The 11,080-nt window shown below is 59.7% G+C and overlaps 1 protein-coding gene across 2 annotated transcripts; it reads right to left on the bottom strand.

Moving 5' to 3' along the window:
- Positions 1-1,044: 1,044 nt before the first annotated feature.
- On the bottom strand, positions 1,045-9,658 carry SCN1B (sodium voltage-gated channel beta subunit 1). Of its 2 annotated transcripts, none has more exons than XM_045796666.2 (6): positions 9,263-9,658; positions 7,415-7,581; positions 6,415-6,655; positions 2,181-2,322; positions 1,770-1,846; positions 1,045-1,686 (listed from the first exon to the last, which is right to left on the bottom strand). In XM_045796666.2, the coding sequence occupies exons 1-5, from the start codon at positions 9,300-9,302 to the stop codon at positions 1,780-1,782; spliced, it is 657 nt and encodes a 218-aa protein (XP_045652622.1). In that variant the 5' UTR covers positions 9,303-9,658; the 3' UTR covers positions 1,045-1,686; positions 1,770-1,779. The 2 variants fall into 2 exon arrangements, with proteins under 2 accessions (XP_045652622.1, XP_045652621.1); XM_045796665.2 differs by having other exon boundaries at positions 1,775-1,846; positions 9,263-9,657.
- Between the last annotated feature and the right edge of the window lie 1,422 nt (positions 9,659-11,080).

Raw genomic sequence — 11,080 nt, 5'->3', positions numbered from 1 at the left:
CCTGGCCCCAGCTCAGGCCTAATTCCCTCCCTATGCACCCCTGCCCCTTCTAGCCGCCCACTCCCCCCCCCCCCCCCCCCCCCCCGCCTGAACCCAGGCCTACCACTGCCCCCTGCCATTTCCTGTCCCCATGTTCAGCTCCTGAACAAAGCAGTCCTGGTCCCTGCCCCAGCCCTGGCCCCAGACCCCTCCCTCCCCCAACTCCCGCCCCAGCCCTGCCCCAGACCCCTCCCCCCAGCTGCCTTCCTACAAGTCACGGGGGCTGGTTTGCTTTGGCAGCCTCTCTGCTGCCTGCAGCCGTGACCTCTGGAGCCTGGAAGTCCTACACCAGGGGGGGTAAGGGGGATGGGGGGCTTGGCCCGGAAAAGGCAGCACCGAGTGCTGAGGTCCAGGCCAAGTGGCCGGAAGTGTCCACAGGCAGATACACACTGTCCCGCCAGCAGCCAAGAGTGATCCACGTCAGACCCCAGGGCCAGATAAACACCCAGACACACAAGGGTCACCATCAGCCACCTGCTAGGGGACAGCCATGCACCCAAACACAGACCGCAGCTGCTCCCCCCACACGCTCGCCCCACGCAGGGCCACAGCCTCCCACAAGGGGTCATGCTGGGGGGGGGGGCGCTGGTGATGCCAGCCCCTAATCTCTCTCTTCCTCTCCCTCCCTTGGATCTTGCTCTCCTTCCCTCGCCCCTCCCCAGCTCCCACCACAGCAGAGAGCACCCTGCTAGGAACACAGCAAACCGCCAAGACTGCCGTCCCCTCTCTTCCCTCCCATGGCACTGTCCCTTCGCTGCGGCCCCCGTGACTCCTCTCTGGCCCCCTCCCACCCTCCCATACCACTCATGGGCCCCGCTGAGCTAATGCCTCCCCCAGGCCCCACTAACCAAGTGCTAAGTGGCCGCACCTGAGACTCACCCACCTGTCCTTCCCCATCCTTTTCCCTGAATGTGCACAGAGGGCAGGTCCCTGGGAAAACGGAGGCTTTTGGATTTGGGGGGGGGGGGTGTAGAGGGTGACGGGGCTCACGAGAGAGACTAGGAATCAAGTCCAAGAATCTTTATTTCATGAACAAAACTACTTGTGTGAAGAGAGAAGAGGCTGAATGGGCCTTTCTAAGTGGCCACAGTCCAAGGCTGGTGAGAGAGGGCAGGGTTGGGCTGGGGCAAGAGTGCATCACAGGGAGAGAAGACCCCAGGTCCAGCCAGAGGAAGGAGGGGAAATGTCGCTGGGGGTCGGTCGGAGTGGGTCCCAGAACCCCCTGCCCCAAACTGTGCCGGCCCATCACCACCCCCGCTGGGCGGGGGAGGGGGGCAGGGAGGGGCTGGGCCCCAGTAGTGTGCATCGGAAGCGGCCAAATGTGTGCAAATCAGCAAGAAGGAGGGGTGCGGAGCCGCTGCCCCCACCTCACCGCCCCCCCTCCTAAACAGGCAGCAGAAGCAGGGGTGGGGGCAGCGGCAGTATTGCTTTACCCATCATGCATGGCGTGGGTGGGCGATGGGGCAGGAGGACGTAGGCTGGATTGGGGGTGTGAGCCAAGCCCCCTGCCCCCTCCCACCCTGGCGGCTCCGTTGGCAGGACTCTGAGGCTCGTGGAGGCCCAGGAATGGCCAACCCCCATTGGGGGTAGGCTGTGCCCAGATGTTCCCCATTAGGGCTGGCTCTTCCTTGAGGTGGGGCCCAGGGCCTAAAGGTGAGGGAGAGACAGGTATCAGGGACCTACTGGGCTGACACCGCCCGGGCACTCCAGCCCCTTGCCCACCCACCTACCTTACCGGGGCTATTCGGCCACCTGGACACCCGTACAGTTCTCTTTGCTTTCTGAGGTGATGGCCAGGTATTCCGAGCTGTGGGGGCAAAGGCCAGTGTACAGTGACCCCCGTCATCAGTCTGGCCCACCCCCGGGGAAACTGAGGAGGGTTGGGGTCTCTGCCCCAGGTGCACAGGGTTCTGGAGTTAGAGAGAGGCGGGGACCTCTAGGGGACCTCTAGAGAGGCTGGACATCTAGGGATCCACAGGAAGTCCAGGCTGGGGCCTGGAGTCCTGAGTCTGAGGGAGAAGGGGACCCGGGGGCGGTCAGACTCTGGGTCCTGACCCTACCCATCCATGACAACAGACGTAGCCCTCTGGCAAGCCCGGGTGCCTGGGTCGCCTGACCCCCTCCCCACTGGCGCCACTCACGCATTCTCTTGTGCGGCGGCCTCCGCGGCCGCGGCGATCTTCCTGTAGCAGTAGACCATCTCGGCCACGAGCCATATGGTCAACACCACGATGAGCACGTACATCATGATCTCCGACACGATAGACGCCATGTCTCTGTTGGCTGCAAGGGCCAGGCAGGGTCAGGCGGCCCTGGGCCCAGGGCCAAGTGACCTGGCCTCCCTGCGCCTGGTCTGCAAATGGGACCAGGCTCCTTCCCTAGAGTCATTGTTGTCACTGTGATTCTCTTTTTGTTTTAACGTAGACGCCACACCCAGCGTGGAGCCCAACTCGGGGCTTGAACTCACGACCCTGAGATCAAGACCTGAGCTGAGATCAAGGGTGAGACGCTGACTGAGCCACCCAGGCACCCTGTTACTCTTGATTCTTAATAACCAGCCTCCAGTGGGCATTGGGATCCCCCACAACCTGCCTCCCCCTGCGGCCGGAGGGGGGCATCTATAATTCACGGGGCTGTAGGTGCCCGACAGCTGCAGCTCTGCAACCAGAAGGCTCAGGTTCGGATCCCGACTCTGCCGCTTGCCAGCTGTGTAACCTTGGCAAGTGACTCACCCTCTCTGGGTTTGAGCTTCTCCATCTATGAAAAGCTGATAATCACAATATCTCCTTCCTGGGAGTGTTGTAAAAATGAAAGACGCTTCAAAAGTCCTTAGGATAGTCCTGGATATATAGGTAGCACTCAATACCTGTTTACTCTTATTAATTTTATTACTACTATTATTATGGGAGTGATACAGCATAGTAGTTAAGAGCAGGGGCTCTGGGGGCCAGATTCGAATCCTGACTGCCTCTTATTAGCTGTGTGACTTTAGGCAAATGATTCCACCTCTCTGAGCCTCCATTCTGCCTCTGTAAACTGGCGATGACAATACTCATGCCTTCTCCCAGGGTCACTGGGAAGAGAAAGCAAGTAAATATCCGTGACACGTGTGGACGGGCTCGCAGTCGGCACTGCCTAAGTATTGGCTATTCACTGACATTTTCTGGAAAAGTTCTGTCCTTTCCACGGCGTTGGCTCTTGCCATTGCCAGCTTCCTTTCACGGAGCCTAAATTTAAACTGTGAAGGGGATGTGCTCAGCCAGGGGACCAGAGGCGAAGGCCATTGTGACATCCTCAGCCGGATTTCACAGGTGTCCGCCCCGTACTCCTAGGCCTCTCCTTCCGGGTGGCCAGGATCTCATTTTCCCCCACTGTCCTCACATGGTCTTTCCTCCTGTCAGTAGGCACTGTCTGCTGCTCCGCCCTGTGCAGATGGCAACGAGGCTTTCTGGGCCAGAGTGAGGGAGGGCGCGGGGCTGGATGTTTCTCCCTGCCTCTCTGCCAGGAGGATCTGGGGAGAGGGCTCCACGCGTTATTCGTTCATTCAGGGGCTAGGAAGGCGTCCCATACGGTGAATGCGTGCTTTCAGCCAGGCTCCATACTAACTTCTTCATGTGAGCATCTCCCTGAGTCTCTGAAACACCCCAAGGACACAGAGCGTTCTGGCTTCCCGCGTCAGCTGACCTCAGGAAGCACACTGAGTTGGATATATGTTGGATAAAGCTGCTCCCTGCTCCTGGAACTCAGTGCTCAAATGGATGTAGGTCATGTGGTATCTCCCGCTCTCCCAGTCACATCAGGACAGTGACTGGCACGGCTCTGTAGCCCAGGACACTGAGACTCAGAAAGGGGATGGCGCTGGGCAAGGAAACGCAGCCAGGATTGGACTCGGAGCCAGGATTCAACCCCAAGTGTAACTGACTGCAGCCTCTGAGCTCTTCCCTGCTCTGGAAACTACCACAGCCAAAGAAACACTTGGTAAAGGGCACTGTATGCCCAACGTAGTCTCTACCAAGCCACCCAGACATCTCGGGAGGTGGGCTTGTCATCCCTCCACTTCACATATGAGGAACTGAGGCAGAGCGGTCATACAGAGGGTCACAGGCACCTTCTCTGGGGAGAACTTTGATATCTTCAAAAACCCCCAAATCTTCTAAAAGCTGGCAGCCCCTGGATCTGAAGCCCCAGCCTGCCCCTCAGCAGACCAGATTTCTCACGAGGCTCAGATGCTGCTTTCCCAGACGTTCTCCACCCATACTGGGTAGAGCCGAAATAGAAGTAGCCCTCCTGTCCCCATTTGCCAGCTCCACTCCTGCTGGGGGACCCCAGGGGCTTCTACCGTCTTCCACAGCCCGGCCAGCTCAGTAAACGTCTCACCACCAACACCCCCTGGCCCTCCTTTGGAAGTGACTCCATTCATTCCTTGAGATTATTACCAGGAGGCATTCTAGGCTGATGGGTGATGTTGAGAATGCAGAAAGACAGTGGATTATATTTAAAAAAAAGAAAAAAGAAAAAAAGAATATGGTATGGCCGGCAATGCTAAGGGTACAATAATACCACGGGTAATCAAAGAAATACTGTGGTGTGATGAGTAATGTTAAAAATACTACAGTATGCTGGCTGATGAGGAATACAGTAGAACAAGTAAAACTTTAAACTACTACGATATGATTAATCTAAAATACTGTCGCATGGTGGGTAATGTTAAAAATACTCAGTATGATGGACTATGGTAAAAATACCGTTATATGTTTGGTAATGTTAAATAGGATAGTATAGAGTAACGTAAAATACCGTACTATGGTGGATAAAAAAAACCCCACTAGAGTATGTTGGATACTCCCGTAGACTCTGGGGAGACAACATAAAGAGCTCTGCCTTTGGTCAATGTGAAGAACACAGGCTCTGGGAGGTAGTCGAATATGGTAGATCATGTTTAAAAGAGGCTCTGCTGGGTCCTGGGCGTGCTTGAGCCCAGCCTCTGTCCCGCAGAGGAGGACAGCACTGTGGGCAAGGGCCGAGCCTCGGGAGCCACAGGACGGAAGGAACGTGGGAGCCTCCCTGCTCTCCTGACCCCTCGCCTCCGCACTGATGTCGAGAGACAGGATTGACACAGATTTCGCGGAAGCCCCAGTATTTGGGGGCGTTTCTTGTTACAGCCACTCCCATGGGCGGGGCTCCGTCGTCTGCATCTGTGGGTGGCCGCCCACCCAGCATCGTGACCTACACCAAAGAGGAGCTCAGACGCGTCTCCTGCACTGAATCCTGCTGGTTCACTTTGATAACAAACGTAAAAATGCTAATTATCAAAAGAAACCCACAGGCTCTGGCTGACAGCAGAGTGTAGTGAATCACGCCAAGAACAGAAACGGCAGTCACACATGCTTGGCTGGGTTCAAATCCAGGTCCCAGCTCTGTGCTCTCGGCCACGCAATCTTACCTCCCTGAGCCTGGGTTTTCCCACCTGTAAAGTGGGGATAGTAGCGGCCCCTAGCCAGGAGGGTGGGTGGGGAGGTTCAGTGAGGGTCTGCACCCCTTTTGCGGAAAGGAAGGACAATGCCCGTTGCCGTGATGGTGCGCGTGCGCTGTGGGCCCCACGGGACGTACTTGCCATAGCTCTGTGGTAGCTCAAGTTCTGGGATAGCTTCCTGACTCTAAGCCAAGGGGCCCTCGGGCCCTGGAAAATTCCAATTTACACCCGTTGGAAGATGGTTCAGAGAAAGGATCCAAGGCAGCTGGAGCCAAAATGATGAAATGTCCCCAAAACGCCTTAGATCCTTGCTGTTTGGTGCGGCCCCACACCTGCAGCACTGGCTTTGCTGAGAGCTTGTCGGAAACGTAGCCGTGGCCCCACCCGGAGTCTGCTGAGTCAGGGTCTGCCCTTAGCAAGACTCCCAGGACGCTCAGGAGCACAGTGGAATTTGAGGAGCTCTGCTCTAGGGGACACACTCTTATACCCCCCCCACCCCGTGACAAAGGGAGGAGGGGCTGAGGCTACCGGAGTCATCCCCACCATGTGTCAGGCTGACCCCCAGCCCGCCGCTCAAGCCTCACATGGCCGAGAGGTGGATACCATCATCACCGTGTTTCCCATGGGACAGCCCTTCCTCAGAGACAGGAAAGCACCCTCGGGGCGTCCCACAGCACAGGTGGCAGAGAACTTTCAGGGGAGGGGTCTGCTGGGGCCTCGCTGAGGGTCGAAAGGAAAGGGAAGCCAGAGCTGGGACTGGGGAAGGAGGTTCAGCTCCCCCCGCTGCCGTGGGCGTTTGCCTGGCCCGGGCGTGGAGCCAGCCTGTCCCCTACCTGCCATCTGTCCCACCATCTGGCTGCCAGTGGGCAACAGGGGTGAGGGGCAGGTGGGGCCAGACTCACCTTTGTCCACCACCTCAAGGTGGATCTTTTTGACGACGCTGGTGTTGTGCTCGTAGTTCTCAAAGAAGAGCAGGCGGTAGACGTGGCACTCGTAGTCGCCTGAGTGGTTGTAGGTGACGTTGGTGATGAAGATGGACAGGTCCTGCAGGTCCTTGGTGCCCCGGCTGCCGTTCCACACCACGCGGCCCTCGAAACGTTCATCTTCCTCCAGCTGCAGCACCTCGTTCTCATAGCGCAGGATCTGGGGGGCAGCCGGGCCGGTCACCACCTGCGCCCCCCCAACCGGCCTCCCACCCAGACTATTCTGTCCCTTGCCCTGACACTCAGGGACACAGTAAACACACACGTGGGCACCATGACCTCAGGCAGGGAGGGCACAGGGGGGCGAGGATCGTGCCCTGGCCTGCCCCCAACCCTGACTGTGTCACTGGCCCTAACCCACGCACACACGCACACTCACACATGTATTCCTCAGGCACCCCCCCTCCACCCCCGAGCCCCCATTCGGCCTTCCTGGCTTTCATTCTCACCAGGCACACTCCTCAGCCAGGGACGGAAGAGGCCCATCTCCGCCCCGGGCAGACCCCAGTGCTCCAGGAGGCCCTACGAGTTTATGGTGCCCCTTATGCGTAGTTCCGAATACATATAACGTACAGGGGGGCAGAAGAGTCATCTTCCACGATGACTACCTGAGACGTCCTTGCTGGTACTAAACCTTTGTGCCAAACGCGTGCCAGGGGCAACACCTGGATCAACCTTCACCCAAGCCTACGAGCTAAAGACCATCGCCACCCCATCTTTACAGAGGAGTAAACTGAGGCTTGGAGAGGCCCAGCACCTCGCCCAAGGCCACCAGCTGGTCAGGGTGGAGCTGGAATTTGAATCCAGGTCATCACGAATAGCACATTATCGGAAACAAAGAAACAACCCTCCCGCAGGCCGCCTGCCGCCCTGGCTGACACAGAGGCCCGCCACCCGGCACCTGTGCCCCGTCCCCCACCTTGACAAACTCCTCCGTCCCCTTCTGGCGGAAGGTCCACTCTGTGAAGGTCTCAGCGGTGGTCTCGCTGCGGCGCTTGCAGGAGATGCACAGAATTTTGAAGGTCATCCCGTACACGGCCTCGGTCTCTGAGTCCACCTCCACACAGCCCCCCCAGGCTGAGGACACTGCAGGGACAGCAGGCTCAGGTGGAGCGGGGGCGCCCATCGACCCGGGCAATACCACCCCGGGCTTACTACTGGCCGTGGCTCTTGGAAACCATCTGTTTCCCCTCGATAGTGATTACAAATGGACACAACCAGACACTCAGCCTGGCCCTGCCGCTTGCTGTGTGCCCTTCGCAAGTCCCTCATCACCTCTGGCCTCAGTTTGCTTCTGTGAGGCGAGGGAAACGGTCATCTCTGCTTTGAGGGGTTGCTGGGCAGACTCCACAAGTGAGGTAAGGCCCCAGCAGGGGGCCTGCCATGCAGGAAGCCCCCCCAGACAACATAGGGCTGTCACTGTGGGCACTCAGAGTCCTTGCTCTGTACCCCAGTAGACACCCATGTACCCCTTCTTAAGAAGTCCCCTTGCCCATGGTACTGCAGCATTTAGGTGGTGGGACTAGACAGAATTCCAGATGTGTTAGAAGTTCAAGGTGGCAGAGTCATTTCCCCCTTGACTACTCTGCAAAACCAGCCAGCCCCAGAGAATGGGTTGGGAGAAGGCAAGGCCTCAGAGGGGTGGGTGGGCACTGGAACCAGGGCAGCCCCACACTCCAGCCCAGCTCTCCAGTCACCTACCCCCTACGCAGCTTCTGTGGCCCCTGTCCTCCCACCCCAGGCGCATCAGCTCCAGACCGCTCTCCCCCACCTCCTATCAGCTTCTGGAAACTCACTGAGCTCTTTGCAGCCTCAGGGACTTTGCACCCCCGCTGGATTCCAGTCCCCTTGGGTGCCTCCTCCATATTCTTACCTGCCACCCCCTTCCCAGGCCCAGTGCTCACCAGCTAATGCTGTGCCTCTCCTGCTCCAGCTCTGGGTCTGTTTCCTTGTCCCCGAGTCTCTTCTCTCCCTCTTTGAATCTTGGGAACTCCTTGTCCTCCTCCGCTGCTCTAACTCCTTGAGCACCTCTGTGTCTGTCTCCCCTACTTTATATCTCTTAGGGAGTCTCTCTGAAGGGCCCACCACTTTGCGTGCTCTTTCCAGGCTCAGACGGCCTCTCCCGATCTCTCTCTCCACCTTTCCCTGTCTCTTTTAAACTCCATCTCTCCCAGTGTCTACCTGTGTCTCCATCTCTCCCGCCTCTCTCAAGTTTGTCTCTCCAGCGCTCCGATTTCTAACTCGCTTCTCGGCCTCTCTCTGGCACACTCTACAACCCTCTCCATCTCCTTCTCCCCGTTACTCCCGATTCCCAGTCTCGGCGGAGCACTCGGGAGTACTCCGAGTCGCTGCGCCTCTCGCGCCTTCCCTTGCGTCCCCATCTCTCCCTATCTCTCGGTCTCCCCCGTCCCAGTCTCCGGGCGCCGCCTTCCCCCACCCCCTCCCGCGGCTGTGGGTGTCACATTGCAGCCTGCGGGGCTCCGGGAGCAGCTGACTCCGCGTTTCCTCGCCCCGGCTGGGTGCCCGCAGCCGCCGAGCTGTGCCAGCCCGGCCCCCGCCCGCGCTCGCCCACCCGCACCTCCACCGCCCTCCCCCGCCCCGCTCCCCGCGCTCACAACTTCGGAAGCGCACTTAGCCCAGCCCGGGAGTGGGCCGGGGGCGGCCCTCGCCCCGCCGTCCCGGGTCCCGCGCGCGCACCCCGCCGCCGGGCCACGGCCCGGCTGTGCCGCCCCCCCCCCCGCCGCGCCCCCCCAACCCGCGCACTCACCCAGTGCCGCGCCGACCACCAAGGCCAGCAGTGTCCCCATGGCTGCGCTGCGCCCCCCTCCCGGGCCGCCGGTATTAATAGCGGGGCAAGAGGCAGCGGGCCCGGGCGGCGGTTAGAATGTCCCCGGGAGCGCGCGGGCGCAGCAGCTGCGGCTCTGAGACCGGCGAGGGGGGGCGGAGGGGGGGCGCGGCCCCCCCGCTCCGGTTACCGCCGGGGGCCCAGCCCCGGGGCCCGGAGTCCGGGCATCCCCGCCGCGCGGGCGGCGGCCGCTGCTCGGGCTGCTGCGCTGGCGCGCGCAGCCGGGCGCATTCGCCAAGTGCACCGACCCCGGCCCGGCTCCGGCTCTGGCGCGCTGGGGCGCGGGCCGCGATCTCCTGCGCACTGCAGCGGCGGCGGCGGCGGCGGCGGCGGCGGCGGAGGCCTGGGGAAGGAGGAGGGAGCGGGAGGGGGCGGGATGAATCACCGCGGGGGGAGGGCGCGGCCGCCCAGCCTTTGCCGCAGCGGCCCGGGAGGCGCCCGCTGCACCGGCCTCTCCGGGTGGCGCAGGGACCGCGGCTTCTGGGCAAGGGCGGATGGCCTGGGTGTCCCCGACCCCTCCCGACTCTGGGGACCCCCAGCATTTGAGTCTGGGAAAGGTCACCCCCAGAGTCACGGAAGGGCTTAGAGAGCGTTTGGGGGGCGGGCAGGGCTTCCGACTTCAATTTATGGAGGTCATTCTCATGGGAGAGAGGGGGACTCAGCTGGGACCTCCAAGTGACCTCCTCTTCAGATTCCTGACATCCGGGCCTGGAGGTCACTGTGCTGGTACCCAAGCGGGCATGAGGTGGTGTCAGACTAGGGCCACCAAGAATACTTCAGCCTCCACCCAAGCAGGAGGGGCACGCTGGAGATAAACCAGAGACGCTGCTCTGGGGGTCTGGGGGTACCATGTTTCAGGAGGACGGTCCTTGGTCTCTGATGTTACCACGGCCCCCAACCACCTCCACTCTCCAGGCCCCTACCTCTGTTCCCAGTGCAACAAACTTCTTCCTGCCTCAGGACCTTTGCCCTCTTTGCTCTTCCCTCTGCCTGGACCACTCTTCCCCCTGGTAACCAAAAGGCTCGCTCCCTCTTCTCCCACAGCTCTTGGCTCCAATGTCACCTTCATCAGGTCTTCTGTCCATTCCCAGGAAACTGCCTCCCCTGTCCCTTACTTGACCGACTTTACTCATTTCATTTTTTTCAACCACGGTTGCCACTACCTGACATTATACTCTTCCTTTATATAGATCTTCCTTCCACTGCCTGTCCTTCCAACCCTGGAACGTAAGATGTCCCCAGGTGAGGACACTGTCCCATGCACCACTGTGTTCCCAGCACCTGGAACTGTGCCTGGCACATTATAGGTGCTCAATAAATATTCATCATGTGAATAAATGCCAATGCTAGAGCCCTTCTGATATGCTGGTTCCATTTCTACCCCCCCAACATTGGCAGCAAGTTCTATTGTTATCCCCATGTTACAAAAGAAGAAACTGAGGCTGAGAGCACCTCACTCCCTTGCCTAGGGTCACGTAGCTGGCCTCAGGTGGATCTTGAATCCTGCCCCAGCAATGCTGGGTGGACAGGTTGGGGCTGTGGGCTCTGGGCTGTCAGGAGCAGGGTGGGAGTGAGACTTCTGGCTGGCTGCTTAGGTCCCGGCCTCCAGTTTTGGGTGCAGTGAAGTTCCAGAATCCCCCTGACCCAGTCCCGCTGAGCAAGAGGAACCAGGGTGTGGGGCAGGCTTGGGGCAGAGGAACAGGAAGCCAAGGACACTGGACACCTTTGTGGTCTGGGCCT

The sequence above is a fragment of the Ursus americanus genome, chromosome 21 (genome assembly GCF_024610735.1).
Source record: "Ursus americanus isolate L20-20 chromosome 21, mUrsAme1.1.p, whole genome shotgun sequence".
Taxonomy (NCBI): Eukaryota; Metazoa; Chordata; class Mammalia; order Carnivora; family Ursidae; genus Ursus; species Ursus americanus.
The sequence above is the reverse complement of the archived record's forward strand: the minus strand, read 5'-3'. Positions and strand labels throughout refer to the sequence as shown.

What these genes read in the sequence shown, in the direction of transcription:
- SCN1B (XM_045796666.2), bottom strand. Translation starts at nt 9,302, where the DNA reads ATGGGGACACTGCTGGCCTTGGTGGTCGGCGCGGCACTGG. An exon ending in GGACGGAGGAGTTTGTCAAG is followed by an intron (nt 6,656 to 7,414) that starts GTGGGGGACGGG and finishes GCTGCCCCCCAG; the next exon opens with ATCCTGCGCTATGAGAACGA. An exon ending in CCTTGAGGTGGTGGACAAAG is followed by an intron (nt 2,323 to 6,414) that starts GTGAGTCTGGCC and finishes TGGCCCTTGCAG; the next exon opens with CCAACAGAGACATGGCGTCT.